The 19,729-nt window shown below is 36.4% G+C and overlaps 1 protein-coding gene across 5 annotated transcripts in view; it reads right to left on the reverse strand.

Annotated features, from left to right (window-relative positions):
• The window catches only part of CFAP54 (cilia and flagella associated protein 54), a 288,646-nt gene that overhangs the window by 204,276 nt on the left and 64,641 nt on the right, over positions 1-19,729 (reverse strand). For all 5 annotated transcript variants that reach the window (XR_009265430.1, XM_058741709.1, XM_058741710.1 and 2 more), the window contains 2 exons: positions 14,025-14,111; positions 13,811-13,932 (listed from right to left, as the gene is read on the reverse strand). Coding sequence is in view for 4 of the 5 variants with exons in the window: in XM_058741709.1 (XP_058597692.1) it covers positions 13,811-13,932; positions 14,025-14,111 (209 nt within the window). In the remaining variant the exon portion in view is untranslated. The remainder of the gene's footprint in view (positions 1-13,810; positions 13,933-14,024; positions 14,112-19,729) is intronic.

Genomic DNA, 19,729 nt, shown 5'->3' on the forward strand with positions numbered 1-19,729 from the left:
AAAGCAAAAATCCACATAAAGATTAAAATTAAATGGATAATAGAGAAAAAACAGCCTTTCCAACAAACGGTAGTAGGACAATCAGATATCCACATGGAGAATAATAAAGTACCCCTACATCCACTACATACAAATATTAACTCAAAATGAATTACAGACCCAAATGTAAGAGCTAAAATTATAAAATTCTTAAAACATATGAGTAAACCTTCACTGCTTTGAGTTAGGCAATGGTTTCTTAGATATGACAACACAAGCAAACTCACTCACACACACACATGCACGCACACACGCACACACACACACACACACCAAAAAGTAGATACATTAAACTTCATCAAAATTAAAAATTTCAAATGATGCCATCAAGAAAGTAAAAAGACAACCAACAGAATAAGAGAAAATATCTGCCAATCATGTATCTGATAAGTGATTTGTATTCAAAATACATAAAGAACTGTTACAAGTCAATAATAAAAAGACAAATAACCCCATTAAAAAAAAGCAGACAAAGGTTTTGAACAGATAGTTCTCCAGAGAAGATCTACAAATGGCCAATAAGTACAAAAAAGATGCAAAACATCACTGACCATTTAGGGATGAAAATACAAAATCAGCAAGCTAATTTAAGAGGCAGAAAATTTGAATGCAAGATAGTGATAGAGTTGAGAAACATATCCAAAAAATTCATCCCACAACGTCAGTCTCAACTGATTTCATTTTTAAAAAATTTCAAATCTCAAGGAACTGATAACTCCTATACTATTTAAAAATTTTGTAACTACAGACAAAGATAGATAGCTTCTCAAATAATTTGACAAAATTATTATACCCTTGATACAAAACTTGAAAAGGGACTGCATGTAAAGACATAGGGCAATCTTCTTACAAATATAAATGCAAGCATTCTAAATAAAATACTAATACATCGAATCTAGCAATATATTAAAGGAATAATGTATGGTAATTATATTGTCTCTCTCCCAGGAATACATGGATAATTTAATATTAGAAAGTGTATGAATACAATTTAATTTATCTATAAATCAAATGAGAAAAAATATGATTATAGGCTCAATGACAAAAAAAATTTTTTTGAACTTCTTTAATATTCATTGTTTATTTTTTTTTAAAAAAAAGAGGAGGTAAAAAGGAAAATTTTAAAAATCTTAAGACAAATAAAAATGGAAACACAACATACCAAAATCTATGGGATGCATCAAAAACACTTCTAAGAAGAAAGTTTATAAAGAAAATGCTTCCACTAAGAAAAAAGAAAGATCTGAAATAAACAATCTGACTTTATATTTCAAGGGAACTAGAAAAAGAACAAAAAGCTAAGCCTAAAATTAGTAGACTGAAGGAAATAACAAAGATGAGAAAGGAAATAAATAAAATAGAGACCAGAAAAATAAAGAAAAGATCAATTAAAATAAGAGCTGGTTTCTTGAAAAGATAAACAGAACTGAAAAACTTTTAGCTAGACTAAGAGAAAAAGGGAGAAGACTCAAATAATATCAGAAATGAAAGAGGAGACATTATAACTGATACCACAGAAATACAAAGAATCATAAGACATTACTATGAACATTACACACCAACAAATTATATAACCTAGAAGAAATTGATCAATAACTTGAAATATATGACTTACCAACTCAGAATCATGAAGAAATAGAAAAGATGAACAGGCCAATAACAAGTAAGGAGATGAATTAGTAATCAAAAACCTCCCAATAAAGAAAAGCCCAGAATCAGAAAAATTTAAAGAATCAATATCAATCATTCTTAAACTATTCCAAAAAAAATGAAGAGAAGGGGATACTTCCAAACTGATTTTATGAAGCCAGTATGCCCCTGATAACAAAGCCTGGCAAGGACACTACAACAAAAGAAAGTTACAGGTCAACATCCCTGATGAATATAAATGCAAAAATCCTCAACAAAATATTGGCAAACCAAATATAACAATACATTAAAAGGATTATACACCACGATGAAGTAAGATTTATTCCTGGGATGCAAGGATGGCTCAACATAAATGTGATACAAATCAATAAATGTGATAAACCACATCAACAAAATGAAAGATAAAAATAATATGATCATTTCAATAGATTCAGAAAAAGAATTTAACAAAATTAAACACCCTTTTATAATAAAAAAAAAAAAACCTCTACAAACTGGATATAGAAGAAACATACCTAAACATAATAAAGGCCATATATGGCAAACCTCCTGCTAACATCGTACTCAATGGCAACGGGTTGAAAGCATTCCCACTAAGATCAGGAAGAAGACAAGAGTGCCCATTCTTACCACTCCTATTCAACTTGTTACTGGACATCCTAGCCAAAGCAATCAGAAAAGAAAAAGAAATAAAAAGTATCTAAATCTAAAAGAAAGAAGAAAATTGTCTCTGTTTACAGATGACATGATTATATAGAGAGAAAACTGCAAAGACTCAAACAAAACACTGTTAGAACCAATAAACAAATTCAGTAAAGTTGCAAGATCCAAAATCAACATATAAAAATCTGTAGCATTTCTATACACTAACAACAAACTATCCAAAAAATAAAAATAAGAATAAAGAAAACAGTCCCATTTATATTAGTGTCAAAAACAAGAAAATAGCAATAAACTTAACCATGGAGGTAAAAAAGGTCTGCGTCTAAAACGTTGATGAAAGAAACTGAAGAAGACACAAATAAATGGAAAAATTCCCCGTGTTCATGGGTAGGAAGAATTAATATTATTGAGATATTCATAGTACACAAAATGATCTACAAATTCAATGCAATCTTTATGAAAATTCCAATGGCATATTTCGCAGAAATAGAAAAGTCAATCCTAAAATTCATTTAGAATGACAAAAGATCCAAATAGCTAACACAGACTTGAGCAAGAAGAACAAAGCTGATCAAACTATATAACAAAACTGTAGTAATCAAAAATATGGTAGAGAAAGAGAAAGAGAGAGAGAGAGAAAGGAGGAAGGGAGAGAGAAAGGAAGAAGAAAAGAAGGAAAGAAAGACCAATGGAATAAAATAGAGAGCCCAGAAATATGGTCAACTAATTTTTGACAAAGTCTCCAAGTATATACAATGAAGAAAGTTCTTTAGGTTCTTTAATAAATAGGTTCTTTAATAAATGGTATTGGGAAAACTGGATATCCATATTTGAAGAATGAAATTGGACCATTATCTTATTATATGCAAAAATCAACTCAAAATGGATTAGAGACTTAAACATAAGACCTGAAAACCAAACACTCCTAGAAGAAAGCATAAAGGAAGAGCTCTTTGACATTGGTTTAGGCAACAATTGTTTTTGGTTCTGACAGAAGAGGTATAGGCAACAAAAACAAAAGTAAATAAGCTAAAAACCTTCAACACAGCATAGGAAACAATCAACAAATTGAAAAGACAACCTATGGAACTGGAGAAAATATTTGCAATCTATACATTCAATAAGGCCTTGATATCTAAAATATATAAGGAACTCTAAACTCAATAGCAATCAATCCAGTCAAATAACTTAAAAATGGACCAAAAAAAACCCCAAATAGACATTTTTCCAAAAAAGACATTCAGATGGCCAACAGGCACATGAAATGATGCTCAACATCATTTATCATCAGAGAAATGTAAATAAAAACCACCATGAGACAGTATCTCACACCTGTTAGAATGTCTATTATCAAAAAGACAAATGATAACAAATGTTGGTGTAGATGTGGAGAAAAGGGAACCTTTGTACAATGTTGGTAAGAATGTGAACTGGTACAACCAATGTGGTATACAGTATGGAGGTTCCTCAAAAAATTAAAAATAGAACTATCATATAATCCAGCAATCCCACTTCTGGGTATTCATCCAAAGCAAATGAAATCATTATCTTAAGATGTATCTGCACTCCTATGTTCATTGCAGCATTATTCACTATCACCAAGATGTGAAGACAATCTAAGTGTCCATTGATAAATAAAGAAACTGTGTTACATATATACAATGGAATATTATTCAGCCTTAGAAAATAAGAAAATTCTACCAATTGGAGAGGGCATTATACTAATGAAATGAGCCAGACAAAGAGAAATACTGTATGGTATCATGTGTATGTGTAATCTGAAAAAATAAAAGTCGAACTCATAGAAACAGTAAGTAGAATGGTGATTGCCAAGGGCAAGAAAGAGGGGATTCGGTCAAGAGGCACAAACTTCCAGTTATAAGATGAATAAGTTCTGAAAATCTAATGTAGAGCATGGTGACTACACTTAATAATAGTGTATTGCATCCTTGAAATCTGGCAAGAAAACATATCTTAAGTGTTCTCACTCAGAAAAAAAAAAGGTAACTACATGATACGATAAATGTGTTAATTAAGCTGATTGTGGTAACATTTTATAATGTACAATAGTCCCTGCTTATCCACAGGAACACATTCCAAGCCCCTCAATGGATGCCTGAAACCACAGACATATCAAACCCTATATATACTATTTTTTTCTTATACATATATACCTATGATAAAGTTTAATTTATAAATTAGGCACAGTAAGGGATTAGCAATATCTAATAATAAAATAGAACAATTATAACAATATATTATAATAAAAGTTATGTGAATGTGGTCTCAAATTATCTTACTGTACTGTACTCATCCTCTTCCTGTGACAATGTGAGAAGATAAAATGCCTATGTGATGAGATGAAGTGAAGTGAATGTCATAGGCACTGTGACACAGCATTAGGCTACTACTGACCTTCTGAGGATACATCAGAAGGAGAATCATCTGCTTCTGGGCTGTGGTTGTCTGCAGGTAACTGATTCCTCAGAAAGCAAAACCACAGATAAGAGGAGACTACTCTATATGTACATCAAATCATCACATTATACATTCTAAGTATATTACAATTTTATTTGCCAATTATGCCTCAGTAAAGATGGGGGTGTGGCAAACCTCAGTAAACTAGGAAAGCTCTTGCCTTAGCATGAGAAAAATATTAATTTTAGCCAATAGCCAAAATTATGGCTAATAGGGAAGCACTAAAAGAATTATCAATAAAATCCAGAAGGAGACACAATGCCCCTATTCATTTTTGTTCTGGAAGTTCCAGCCAATTTAATAAATTTAAGAAAAGAAATACCGAAAATTAGAAGACAGATGTCTGCCTACCAAATTTCAAATACATTTCACTCTGATACAAAAACCTGTACTGTCTCCCCTGCAGAAGACATGCTAAGTTCAAAGCTTCCATTTGGAGATGGGGACTTGAGCTCAAAAGAAAGGGTAAGACTGGAGATAGGATCCACGAGTCATTTGCATCAAAGTGATATTTAAAACTGAATGAGTAAACTAGTTCCCTGTGGGAGTGTAGATTATAAAACTGTAGTATCATACATTTTCTCCTAAAATAAAGATTGACCTAAATTGAGATCAGAATGAACTCATTTTTATTGTTTATAGGAAATGGCTAACATTAAGGTCTAAAATCATTAGTTGTGATTAAAATTTATCTGTAATAATAAATGGGCTTTTAAATTCTGCTTGTTCTGTGCAAGGAGGGCTTGAATTTTTTTATTTTTATTTTATTTTTTTTGGCATTTATCGTTAAGAATCTTAGCCATCTGCATAGGACAATTACTCCATCATGTGAGAAGGGGTGTATTAAATGGTAACCATGTTCCTAGGGCCTACACTCAAAACTAATTTCCAGACATGTGGTGCTCAGTATAACTTGAATCATTAATGAATCAATCAATCAAGGGGATAGGATGGCACCTATTATTCATTACCATCTCTACTTTTTCACTCATTCAACCAAACTGAGAAGAATGGAGAAAATGGATGGAAAGAGAGATGTTAAAGGAGCTGTGTCTTAACACACTATGAAAGAGTCAAGGAATCAGCAGTGCCAGTTCAGCCCAGAGGACACAACAACTATGGGGCTGGACAGAGGCTCATTGACCTTTCCACCCTATACCATAGACAAAAGACCAGATTTGGCTCCCTGAGAGAACAGATAGGCCCACAGAGCAGGATTCCCTCAAAAGGCAACAATAGGTAGGAGTTTGATGAGGAAGAGACCAGAATCAAAATGAGGAAGAAGCTTGAGCAGAAAAAGATAAGTAGATTCCTCCCAGATAACTGTGGAAAATTTTAAAGACATTCCTACTTGAACAGAAGGGAGATGAAAGCTATTATATTTTGAACATTAAATGTTAATGTGCCTTCATTTGCGTCACAGACTGTGGAGACCAAGATATTTTGGGCTGCATAAGAACAGGTGAGATCAGCCTGAGGAAAAATTATGCAACACAAGGGAAGGGACCAACACTTTAAAAGTTTCCGTCCTCTGGATTATGTGTGCAGCCTATAAAATGCACCAGCAGCACTGGTTTACTGGCCCTAATATTAACACACACTACTTTTGACCTTATCTCAACTGGCTAGCCAACTGCCCTGGGCTTTCTACACTTATCTCCAAAATTTGCCTCAGCAGTTCATGCTCCAGTAAACCAGTCGGACACTAGCATCTTCTGACTTGAATTTAGCAGCTTCTCTCTCCATATCCATGAACCCAACTGAGATTTTTTAAAACTTCCTGCTTTCTGCCATGGCACAGATATTTCTCCAACCTGGCTATTGATCAATATCATCTATGGAGTTTATTTAAAAATTAAGATATTCCATCCCCACTCCGAACCTATTTAATAAAAATCTCCAGGGATGAGGCTTAAGCGTCTGTATTTTTTTTTTAAGTTTATTTCTTTATTTTGAGAGAGAAAGTGCGGCGGAGGTGGGAGGGCAGCGAGAGACGGAGAGAGAATCCCAAGCAAGCTCCGTGCTCAAACTCACAAACTGTGAGATCATGACCTGGCCTGAAATTAAGAGTTGGAGGCTTAACCAAGTGAGCCACCCAGGTGCCCCAAACATCTGTATTATTAACAAATGTCAAGGATAATTTTGAAGTACAGCAGCGACTGGGAGTCACTGATTGAAATGAGTTAATCAGCTTCCTACCCTTTCTCTCAGTCTCTAATCTCCTCAACCTCCAGTCATCTAGCCTTTCAATGACTCCTCCTATACTTGTTATGGGGCAAACTCCTCCACAGCCCTTTGTATTCTGATCATGATTATACTTTCTAGCCTTATCTCCTTCTCTACTCTTTTGTTCTCCCATAACTACCTCCTATCCTTCCCTGAGAACCTGTGCTTGTCACTCCTTGAAGGTTTTCCCATGCAACTTCCTCTTCCTGAAGGGTTTTACATCCTTTTCTGTGCTTCAAGACTCACTCAAAAATCACCTCTGAATCCTCCCAAAAGAAGTCCCACACATTTAGGAACTTAACTCTCGTCATTTACCATTCTTTATTTTAGCAGGTATCACACAATACGATCTGTGTACGTGATTGTCTACACTCTCTAAGCAATGAGTGTCTTGGCCACAATGACAGTGCTTTCTTTATCTCTTTAGATTCAGTAAATGTGTTTTGAATGAAAGATATATGAAATTATGACAGACAAGGATGCTCTATAATGCATTTTAAGACAATATGTTTAAAATGTTCTGATTCAGTCTTGATCAGTTTTAACTTTAGACTCCCCAACTCAGATTCCATGGCCCAATTTGAAATAGACTAATAAAAGCACTAAGGTCTTAAATGAAGGGTAACAAAAGTCTAAAACAGAGTCCTTGATTTATGTAAATCAGATAAATTCTATCATAGTACTCAATGTAAAACCTAGTGCTAGTTAGAAATTAAAATCCTGTGGAGAAATAGGAACCCTCTTGCACTGTTGGTGGGAATGCAAACTGGTGCAGCCACTCTGGAAAACAGTGTGGAGGTTCCTCAAAAAATTAAAAATAGACCTACCCTATGACCCAGCAGTAGCACTGCTAGGAATTTACCCAAGGGATACAGGAGTACTGATGCATAGGGGCACTTATACCCCAATATTTATAGCAGCACTCTCAACAATAGCCAAATTATGGAAAGAGCCTAAATGGCCATCAACTGATGAATGGATAAAGAAATTGTGGTTTATATACACAATGGAGTACTACGTGCAATGAGAAAAAATGAAATATGGCCCTTTAGTAGCAACGTGGATGGAACTGGAGAGTGTGATGCTAAGTGAAATAAGCCATACAGAGAAAGACAGATACCATATGGTTTCACTCTTATGTGGATCCTGAGAAACTTAACAGAAACCCATGGGGGAGGGGAAGAAAAAAAAAAAAAAAAGAGGTTAGAGTGGGAGAGAGCCAAAGCATAAGAGACTCTTAAAAACTGAGAACAAACTGAGGGTTGATGGGGGTGGGAGGGAGGGGAGGGTGGGTGATGGGTATTGAGGAGGGCACCTTTTGGGATGAGCACTGGGTGTTGTATGGAAACCAATTTGACAATAAATTTCAAATATTTTTAAAAAATGAAACTAATTTAAAAAAAAAGAAATTAAAATCCTAACTTAGTAAGCCAAATCATTGAGTTGCTAAAAGCATTCCATTTATAAGAGAGTGACTGGTACACTAATTAGAAAAAGTATCTATACCCCCATGTTCATCTCAGCATAATTTACAATAGCCAAGACACATTATATATATATATATATATATATATATATATATATATATATATGAATATATAACTCATATGTATGAATATTATTCAGCCATAGAAAAAAAATGAAATCTTGCCATCTGAGACAACATAGATGGACCCTGAGGACATTATGTTAAGTGAAGTCAGAAAAAGACAAATACCATATGATGTCATTTACATATGGAATCTGAAAAAAAACAAGTTCATTGGTGGTTGCCAGTTGGTTGGGGGTGAGAGGTGGGACAAAAATGGGTGAGGTCAAAAGGTACAAATTCCCAGTTATAAAATAAGTCATGGGGGTGTAATGTACAGCCCAGTGACTACAGCTAATAATACTGTATTCCTTATTTAAAAGTTCCTAAGAGAGTAAATCTGAAAAGTTGTCATCACAAGAAAAAAGATTTTGTAACTGATAACAAATACCTAAGTTAATAAGATTTTTTGCAGTGATCATTTAGCAACATAAACAAATATCGAGCCATTACGTTACACACCTGAAACTAATATAACGTTATATGTCAATTATACATCAATTTTTAAAAAAGAAAGTGATTAGGGCTTTTTAAAGGGGGTTCCTCAAATAAAAGGAAAAAAATATTACCAGAAAAGTAGTCCCAAAAACTCAAGAAAGAAAAATTCCCATGAAACCAGCTCTATTCAACTGTAAAAAGAGAAAATGTTCTCAGTATGGACATGACTGTTGCCTATAACATGTCCAACATGTTGCCTAATATGTCCATCAAAACATATTGTTTTATTGCCATTAAAAATTGTACTGAAGTCCAAAGTACTTTTGTCTGAATGTAAATCTCTGCCTATAGTTCCCATAGAGAAACAGACCTGCTTCTTTTTAGAAGTTACTCAATGCTTACGAGGACAGATTGACATTAAATACGTTTGACATCGACAGTGCAGCAAAACACTTGGGGAAAGATATAATGCAATCTTCAAGGTCATGATTAACAACTATCCATAAAAAACGATCATAAGACTGGAATAATAAAGTGCCATATTTATTACTTGTCTAGTAGACCTCCTGAGGTATATTCTGGATTCTCAGCACTATTACATACATTTTAGAAGGAGATGAAAAGTTAAGTCATATCCAAGAATCCAGGAAAGAAATATTTTTTTATTGCTAAGAATAAAATATACAATTTATAAGATCAATCTCGGAGACAACACAAAAAGAAACATATAGTTTGATAGAGGAAAGTATATCTAGAACACCAAAAAATAGTTCTGATATGATAAAACAGAATGTTCCAGAATGCTTAAAGTGGAAGACAGAGTAGTAGTAGTAGTAATAATAATAATGGCTAACACTTATTGACTGCTTGTTCTGTGCCAAATGCTAAGCATTTTACATGCATCATTTCCTTGAATCTTCCCAAGAACCCCCATTTTATATATGAAGAAATTAAAACTTAGGAGAGCATAAGTAACTTGACCTTGATCATACAGCTAGTCAGTAGCAGAACCAAAACTTTAACCCAACACCCTATACTCCTAACTACTATGTATCTTGTCTTAATACAAAGCTAAGTTAAAAAGAAGCATGGAAAGGCAACCTGGATGAAGTTTCCTACGAAATACCGTTAAAACTTGAAATGTAAGTTAGCTAAAATCTCCCGTCAATAGTTTGAAGTCTAGGGGGTCAAAATATGACTTCACAGGAGGGGGTCAGAATCAGAAAGAATTTGCTCTTTATGGGAAAGACTTCAACATGGAACAATTAAAAAGAGCTGATAAGATCTCTGAAAAAAAATTGATTTACATATATTCTTTCCCCAAAAGCAAATAGAATTGATTTGACTAAAATGCTATAAAATAGGAAGAATAATTATACTTAGTAATCCAATTACCGCTAATGTAATAAAAAGCCAACATGGACTTTCAGAAGCCCAATAACCAAGACAGGAAAAAGGGGGTGGGGGGAGGTTGGAAATCCCCATAATCAAAAAACAAACCAGTCATTTCATTTAGAAAGCTAACAAGCTATTATCAAAGGTTTGTCTCTCAGTCCTGGCAACAAGTTGGTCCACTTATAACTGATTAGGAATAAAATGGACACCTGATGAGATTATGCAGCTCCACAAGGTCAGGAAACTTCTGAAAAACTAAAACAGGGTATGAATTATTTAAGAGTTCTGAAAAGAAAAAGACCCAGGCTTTTCAAACCTTTTTATGGTATCAGGTGACACATCAGTTACTGATTTGGGGATAACTTTATTACAAAATCATGATAATGTAAACCATTCTGTAATATACCCCAGCAGAAATGATTGCCAAGGGAAAGAAATTTATTTGTCTTCTTTAAAGAGAGAAAGTTTGGCAATTATTTGAGCCATAACATCATTGTTTACGAGAGGACTCTAAGGACTGATCATTAAGCCTTAACACTTGGATAAAAAACTACCATTGAGGAGCAGAGGTGGCTATATATGATTTCAGAACTTCTAAATAAATATTCAACATGTTCTTAGTTGGTGAAATCCTTGTGGAGGACCCCTCAAAAAAAAAATAGAGCCTCTAAATGCATCTCATGATTCTATCCTAAGAGGACATTATACTTACAATTTTTCTTAAGTTAAAATAGTTTCACTTAAGAAATAGAAGGAAAAGGCACACAGGGAGAAAAGCATGAAAACTTCTGACTTCTCACAACTCCAGTGTGTCCCCAGTGTCAAAGGTAGGAAGATAGAGATATAACAGGGGAATGAGCATATTATGACAGCACGAAGACCAGATTCAGTCATAATAAAACAAAAGGGAAAATCCCAGAGGCTTTATTCTCTCCAGGCTCTGAGAGGCCACAAAATTACTCCTGAGAGAAACAGTTCTAAAAGAAAGATAAGTTTTATTTGATGTAGAAATAGGACTGAAGTATTAGTATCCTCCAAGTACCAGATAGTAGCAAGGGGCTTCAGAAGCATCTGATGAGAAAATGAATCTGAACACACCCCCAAAGTTTTCCAACAAAAATCAGGCACCAGTCATCTGAGACTATCCAAACTATCATAAAACTCCTTCATTCAAATGCTAGATATTCAAATTTAATAAGGCTCTCCCCTAATACTTCCAGGACGGACTTACCAACCTTGAACACCAATAGTATCAGTCCATCCAACATCCTCAGACTTCCTCTGTGGTCTCTTCTTCTTACCATCTTATCCCAATACCCACCCCTCCCCTTGCATCTATGCTTCTGTGACACTGAGATCTATAGGACCACAAGAACTCTATGAGACTTCTAGCTTCAGGAACTTTGTACATGTTGTTTTCTCTTCCATAATATCATTTCCACCCTTTGTCTTCCTCTTTCTCTGCCTGTCAGTATTCAACTTCACGATTCCTTTTCTGTATGTTTCCTTAAACATTACCCACTGCTGGGTTGGGTACTCCTCTGCCTAATTCCCCTGGCACTCTTTGCAATGAAAGCATCTATAGCAATGACCCATAATTACCTACTTACTTATCTATGTTCCCACAGACTGGATTTATCCACAAAGAGGGACCACAAAGAGAGAAGGCAACCCATCAATATTTCTTAAATAAATAAAGGATTTAATTTGTTTTTATCCCCTGTACTCAGCATAATACCAGGCACACAATCAATGTGCAATAAATATTTGCTGAATGGATGGTAAGTACTCAAAAACATTTTTTGGATGAAGTAATGGACAGATGATCAGAGAGTGCTATATATCAGAAATCTTAAATTCCAATATCCTACTTTCTGACCTCAAATACCTATCCTTCCAGCTCTCTCAGATTCTGATTTTCTGGTCTCTGACCTCACAGAGATGTCTAGTCTCTTGACATCTTCCTAGTCACCAAGCCTTTAAAGACCGTGAGGGTGTCACTTCCCTCTCACTCATTCTGTACCCATTTTTATTATGAACTTTTAACCCATACTATCATTTGTAAAAATCCAGCCCTGAACATATTTCTGCTGTCACAAATATTCTGCTGTCACAGCTACTAAAAATAACACATCAGGATAATGTCATACCACTATGCAGATGGGGCTTCTTAAAAATTCATGGTCTTCAACTTCAGCCAGAACTTTGTGCTGGCCAGTCCTTTAACTCGGAGTCAGCTTCCCCATCCATTCCTCATTCATTCCTCTCCACTCTGTAACCATCTTCTCTCTCCTCGGTCCAACTGTCCACCCTTGCTCTCCGCTGTTGGCAGATATCCCTTGCTTCCTACTCTATCAGATGATTGGCATAAGAAGGCATCAACTCAACTCTCTGCCTCCACACTAATAGACTCACTCTAATCTACATCAGTCTTTTCCTCCTTCCCTTTTATATCAGAGGATGAGGCGTCTGCCCTGCAGCCCACCCGCCACTGAAGATGAATCACTTTATCTGTGTTTTCAATCATCTCCTTCCCTCTTCTAATAGGATTCTGCTCTATCATTAACCCCTCTCATATCTTCAATTCCTTTTCTTCTGGCTCTTCATCCTCATTATATAAATATGCTAAACTTTTTCTCTTAAACTCTTCTTAAACTCTGTATCTTCTCCCTAGCTTTGACCTACTTTTGTCTTTCTCTTATCAGCTAAACTACTTGTATCATTATTCTCTACTTCACCATGTGCCATTCACTCAGCCAATACAATCAAATTTTTATGGGTAATACAGCATGAGAGACAAAATTTTTAAAAATCCCCTAACTTTAAATTTTACTGCCCTCAAAAATTTAAACTCTAAAATCAATATACAATGAATCAGCAAGAAGACAGAACAATTTCCAGGTCAGAGTAAGAAAATAAGGCATTTGGTCCATAAATCAGCAATACCACCAGAGAGGAGATATGTGAGCCAATGGACTTGAAGTATTTTAATTCCATAGTAAGGAATGCATTATGCTAGCATAGTGTCACTTAAATTCTATAGTTTCCCTTATTTTTAATCCTTCTGATTTTATTTGGCTTCCAATGTAAGTTGCCCCTACAAAGAGAAAATACAGTGAGAGGATCTATCATTTTAGGAGAGTTCAGGACTGGCAATACAAATTAGTTCCCTGTTCAGAACCATTCTACTTCTCAAAAGAGAGGACTAGATATAGGGACCCTAAAAGTTCATAATCTAACGAACACATTATTTTTAGCAAAGGGAACTAAATCATTCGTTTAACAATGGTTGTATGTCAGGAGTAAAAAAAAAAAGGAATGGCATGTTGTTACCATCAAAAAGTTGTGTGAACATGTAGAGGCTGCATCTTTTTCAAATACTAGAAGAGCTTTCTGCATCAAGTAAATCGCTTTGGACAGCTTATTCTTCTTTATTTTATTCATTACACTTAATTCTGAAACAGAAAATACACATTTTTACCAAAAGGGAAACATAAAAACTATCTTTAAATTTTTTGGAAAAACAGTTTATCCCAATTTTAATTACCTGTAAAACAGTCAATGCTTCTAGATTGTTTCAGTTTTTTTGGATCTTTGGCAGATACATGCTTGCTAGCAGCTGGAGTCTGCAAAACTGAAGAAGGAGAAGATTGCCATTACAATTAGATTTGTATCCAAAAAAGGGCATATTTTCTAAACATTAAAGGGTAACTATCTATTTGCAAAATTATTACTTCCTCTCATATGTCATGTCTTTTTTCATTAATAGATAAAAATTCAAACAAATCTACAACAATCTATAAATAAATGCAGTTTAATTGACAAACTCTCTTTTATTTGCCACGGTATGCCTGAGGACATAAAAAATATTCAAATTATAAAAATATTTAACGTGCTATCTCATCTTAAATAAAATCATCTTGAAAGTTGATAAATAAGATCCAACCTACTTTTATTCACTTCCCTTTTGACAAACTTTTTAAAACTGCTCCATCCATGATCCCTGCAAGATCTCTGAGTACCCCAAGAATACCTCCACTTGCCTCTCTCAAGATTTTCAACTAACACATGAATTCTTGCCAGCTGACTATGGGCAGTGAGAGATCCTGGTGTATAGTTGGGATGAGCCATCATTGTGGTCTAGGAAAGAGAGGATGATGGAGAAGAGAATAAAAGTATGCTGGCCCAGGAAGATGGAGAATGTTGCTCTGATTTTGATTTTCGAGGTCTGGTCCTCAAGAGATCAGGCAATATTCTGTTTCTTGAAGGTATGTGAAGGTACTTGTAGTAACCTGACAATAAACCCCTGTTATTTTAATTATTTGTGCTAATGCCATGAGATGATGATTGACTGATGAAAAGATGCCAACAGATACCATTAAAGGATATAAAGTTTCTTTAATGGTGAAGGATAAGGGAATTTCTCTGCATGGAGACAGCAACACAAAGCAGAAAATAATGCATCATTCTCTCAGTACCTGGTGTATTATAAGTGCTAACTAAGTGATGACTCTCATGAGTATAACAGTTGGAGATAAGAAGCCTCTCATGAGTATAATAGGGATAAGAAGGATGAGATTCAAGAAAATGCTGAATGCCCAACGCAGATAAGTCATATTTAATGCCACTATCATCAACAGGCAACCACTGTAAAGTTCTTGAATGAGAATGACAAAAGCAGTATTTAGGCAACAGTAGTCTGGCAGCAGCATGCAAGAATGAAGAAAGAAGGAAAAAATGAAAATCTTTGCTAGGGTGATAGTTCAATAAGTGGAGAAAAACACCAAGGAGTCCCAGAGATATTGCAAAGGAATAATAACTAAGCCCATTTAAATTTGAGCTCAAGTCTACCATCAGTATTATTAAATGGTCTCTGATAAAAACTCAGAGGATCACCTAGCCTGGAAAGATTTATGGATAATAATTAGAGAATGAACTAGTTATTAACTCTATAAGTAAACAGACCCCACTTTACTACAGAAGATAATATAGCTACTAAGTGAGAATTATAGGCTAGTTTTCTTTTTTTTTTTTTTAAAATTTTTTTTTTTTTCAACGTTTTTTTATTTATTTTTGGGACAGAGAGAGACAGAGCATGAACGGGGGAGGGGCAGAGAGAGAGGGAGACACAGAATCAGAAACAGGCTCCAGGCTCCGAGCCATCAGCCCAGAGCCTGACACGGGGCTCGAACTCACGGACCGTGAGATCGTGACCTGGCTGAAGTCGGACGCTTAACCGACTGCGCCACCCAGGCGCCCCTAGGCTAGTTTTCTTAAAGAAAACCTGACACATAAATGCCATTCATGTTTTGAAATACATTTGTGGTCCAAATACTTTAAAATCAAAGAATATTCAAAGTTCTTATTCTAAGTAGCCTGATTGAACTATATATATATATATATATATATATATATATATATATATATATATATATAATGACACAGAAATATTTTCATTTTATTTGCTTCCCTCTACATCCAGCAGGTCTTTTAAGAAACAGGCTTTGAAACAGTATAAATGTTGAAAATAAAATGTAAGAGGATGAAAACTATAAAGGGATAAAAGAATAAAGAAAAGGGAAATTTTATGTAAACAGAATGCAAATACAAGCACGTGGTCCTAAGTATATACCAATGGGAAACATCACCATAGAAAAAATAAAATTAATTCAAGTAAATTTGAACATAGTTCTCTAACATGTGATATATTCTAAAGACAAAATGAACTGCAAATAAATCCTAAATTTACTTAGCAGTTTTGTTGTTAATGGTGGTATTGGTTTAATAATTCTGAAAACACTTTGTTAATATGGTAAGACAAAGCATCATTGCAGCATAAGTCATCCCTTCCCGCCTCCACATGCAATAAGAAAAACTCAGCATCTATTCATGGACAAAAACAGAAGTGCCTGAGAAAGAAGAGCAAAACTGGAGGTATCGAACTTCCTGATTTCAAACTACACTGCAAAGCAATAGTAATTAAAACATGTACGGTACTGGCATAAAAATAGACATACAGACTAATAGAACAGAAACAAATACATGCAAATATGTCCAATTAATACTAGACAATGGAGCAAAGAATATTTGGTAGGGAAAAGACAGTTTCCTTAATAAATGGTGTTAGGAAAACTGGATATCCATATGCAGAAGAAGGAAATTGGACCTTTTACACCACTTACAAAAATTAACTTGAAATAGATTAAAATTTTAAACCTAAAAACTGAAACCATAGAACTCCTAGAAGAAAAAAACACTTCTTGACATTGGTCTTGGCAATGATTTTTTTTTTTTTGATCTGACAGCAAAAGCACAAGTAACAACAAAATTAATAAATAGTAGTACATCACATGAAAAAGCTCTGCACGGCAAAAGAAATAACCAACAAAATGAAAAGGGAACCTACAAAATGGAAGAAAATATCTACAAATCCTATATCTGATAAGGATTAATATCCAAAATATTTAAAGAACTCGTAGTTGCTGGAGGGCGACCAACATGGCAGAGAAGTAGGGGGAATCCATACTTCCCGTGTCTCTCAAAGAAATGTAGAAGCCAAAGGACTTTGAACACCAGTGCCTGGGAGGAAAGAGACTGAATCTACTAGGAAGAAAATGGGAAAGCTGTAAAAAACATAGGTGGGTAACTGCGACTGGGGGAGATTAAAAAAAAAAAAAAAGGCCACGTGAGCATGGAGGGGAGGGACCCCCTTCTGTGGAGAGACAAAGGGAAGAGAAAGAGCGGCTAGAGAAGTGCAGGACCGACCGTATGGGTACAGGAGATAGACCTGGGACCGAGATTGAGAGGGATCCAATCTCTAACTGCGGCTTTCTTCGGATGGGGCCCGCCTCTGTTCGCGCACCTGGCGAGGGGGGGAGCCAGGCCTGGGTGTGGTGGTCAGTCCGCAGCTGGAGAAAGTGGTTCCCTCCCTGGAGGGCTGCGCAATAGCACAGAACCTGCCTGCATCCGCCACCCCCGGGCACAGCGGCTGGGCCAGGGCTCAGTCTGCAGGAGGATACGGCCCCTGAGTCCCTGGAAAAGGGAAAAGACAAAGCCTGCCTGTGTCCGCCATCCGCCATGGCGGGGTCTCAGGCGGCAAGGGCGGAGACTCAGTCCGTGGTAAGAGAAGACAGTCGTCCCTGAAGTGGGGGGGCACAAAGCCAGCCGGGACCACATATCACCACATTCAGAGGCACTTACCCAGCGTCAGAGCTCACGGAGCGGGACTTTGAATCCTAGCCAAGTGCAGGGTCAGGGGAGTTGGCGGAGTAAGAAGGCCTGCGGCCCCCCCACCCTCCCCCCCCCACCCCCGTCTGTGTCCGCAGCACAGTGAGGACCACTCAAACTGAGTTCACCAGGTCGGGATCCGTGAAGAAACTGGGGGATCACCATTCTGCCCCTGCCCCCACCACCACCAAGGTGGGGCCTCAGGGATCACTTCTGGGGCTCCTAGTGGAGGTGGGTTCCGACCACACCAAACCACGCCCCCTTGCACTGGGTAACTGCCTATCCACTGGAGCGGCACAGACCCTGAGGACAGCTACCACCCACAAGCACTGCAGCATTGCCTGGATTAACTCTAGGTCAATTCTGGATATATAGATATATTCTTCCCCCTCCCCCATTTCTCCTCCTTATCTCTTCCCTCCCCTAGGCTGGTTACTCTGGTTATTGGTCTGTCTAAACAGACATAGTTAATCCATTGTCTTGATACATGTTCTACACCTCCTTCTTTATACTCCTTTCTCTCTCTGGAATTTTCAAGCCATATAGTTTCTCTGTCTGGGCAACTTTATCCTCATTTCGTTTTCCCCACCTCCTTCTTTATTTTCCTTTTTCCCTCTCTGGATTAAGCCTTTTAGTCTCTCTGCCCAACCAATATTTATTTTTTCTTCCCTCTCCCCAACCCCAGTCATTTCTCTCTTTGTATGTGCTCTTCCATCAGCACCACCTCCACCCTCTTCTTTACTTGTAGTTGGTGTTTTGGGTTTTTTTGTTTTTAGTCTTTAGGGGTTTTTTGTTTGTTTGTGTTATTTGTGTGTTTGCGTGTTTTTGTCTCCTGTTTGTCCATCTGTTTCCCTTTACAGGGCTACTCCAATGAACAAATCAAGGTATATCTGGCAGAGGGGCCAAAATATTATTATGAGTAGGGTAATAAAATAACCAAAGTCACAACAACAGAGAGCAAGTAACAAGACCCGAAAAAACACCTCCTGAAGGGCCAGGCCCTGGCCAGTATGTGACCCTCCTTTAATACAGCAGGTGCTCGCAGGTGCAGAGCATACAACAAGCTTTTAAAATGTAAAAGGGACAGAAAACTAGCCAAAATGATGAAACGGAAGAATTCTCTTCAAAAGAAATTCCAGGAAGTAGAGACAGCTAACAAATTGATTAAAACCGATTTAAGCAATATAACAGAACAAGAATTTAGAATAATAGTCATAAAACTAATTGCTGGGCTTGAAAAAAGCATAGAAGACAGCAGAGAATCTATTGCTACAGAGATCAAGGGACTAAAAAATAGTCATGATGAATTTAAAAATGCTACAAACAAGGTGCAAAATAAAATGGAGACAGCTACAGCATGGATTGAAGTGGCAGAGGAGAAAATAGGTGAATTAGAAGATAAAATTATGGGAAAAGAGGAAGCTGAGAAAAAGAGAGATACAAAATCCAGGAGTATGAGGGGAGAATTAAAGAATGAAATGATGCAATCAAACAGAACAATATCCGTATCATAGGGATTCCAGAAGAAGAGAGAGAGAGAAAGGGGCTGAAGGTGTACTTGAACAAATCATAGCCGACAACTTCCCTGATCTGGGGAAGGAAACAGGCATTGAAATCCAAAAGGCAAAGAGAACTCCCTTCAGACTTGAATTGATCTTCTGCACGACATATCATAGTGAAACCGGAAAATACAAAGATAAAGAGAGAATTCTGAAAGCAGCTAGGGATATCGCTTCTCGGCCTTTTGGCTAAGATCAAGTGTGAAAGCAGCTAGGGATAAACGGGCCTTAACATACAAAGGTAGACACATAAGGCTAGTAGCAAACCTATCTACTGAAACTTGGCAGGCCAGAAAGGAATGGCAGGAAATCTTCAGTGTGAGGAACAGAAAAAATATGCAGCCAAGAATCCTTTACCCAGCAAGTCTGTCATTCAGAATAGGAGAGATAAAGGTTTTCCCAAACAAACAAAAACTGAAGGAATTCATCACCACTAAACCAACCCTACAAGAGATCCTAAGGGAGA

Source organism: Neofelis nebulosa, chromosome 8 (assembly GCF_028018385.1).
Source record: "Neofelis nebulosa isolate mNeoNeb1 chromosome 8, mNeoNeb1.pri, whole genome shotgun sequence".
Lineage (NCBI taxonomy): Eukaryota > Metazoa > Chordata > Mammalia > Carnivora > Felidae > Neofelis > Neofelis nebulosa.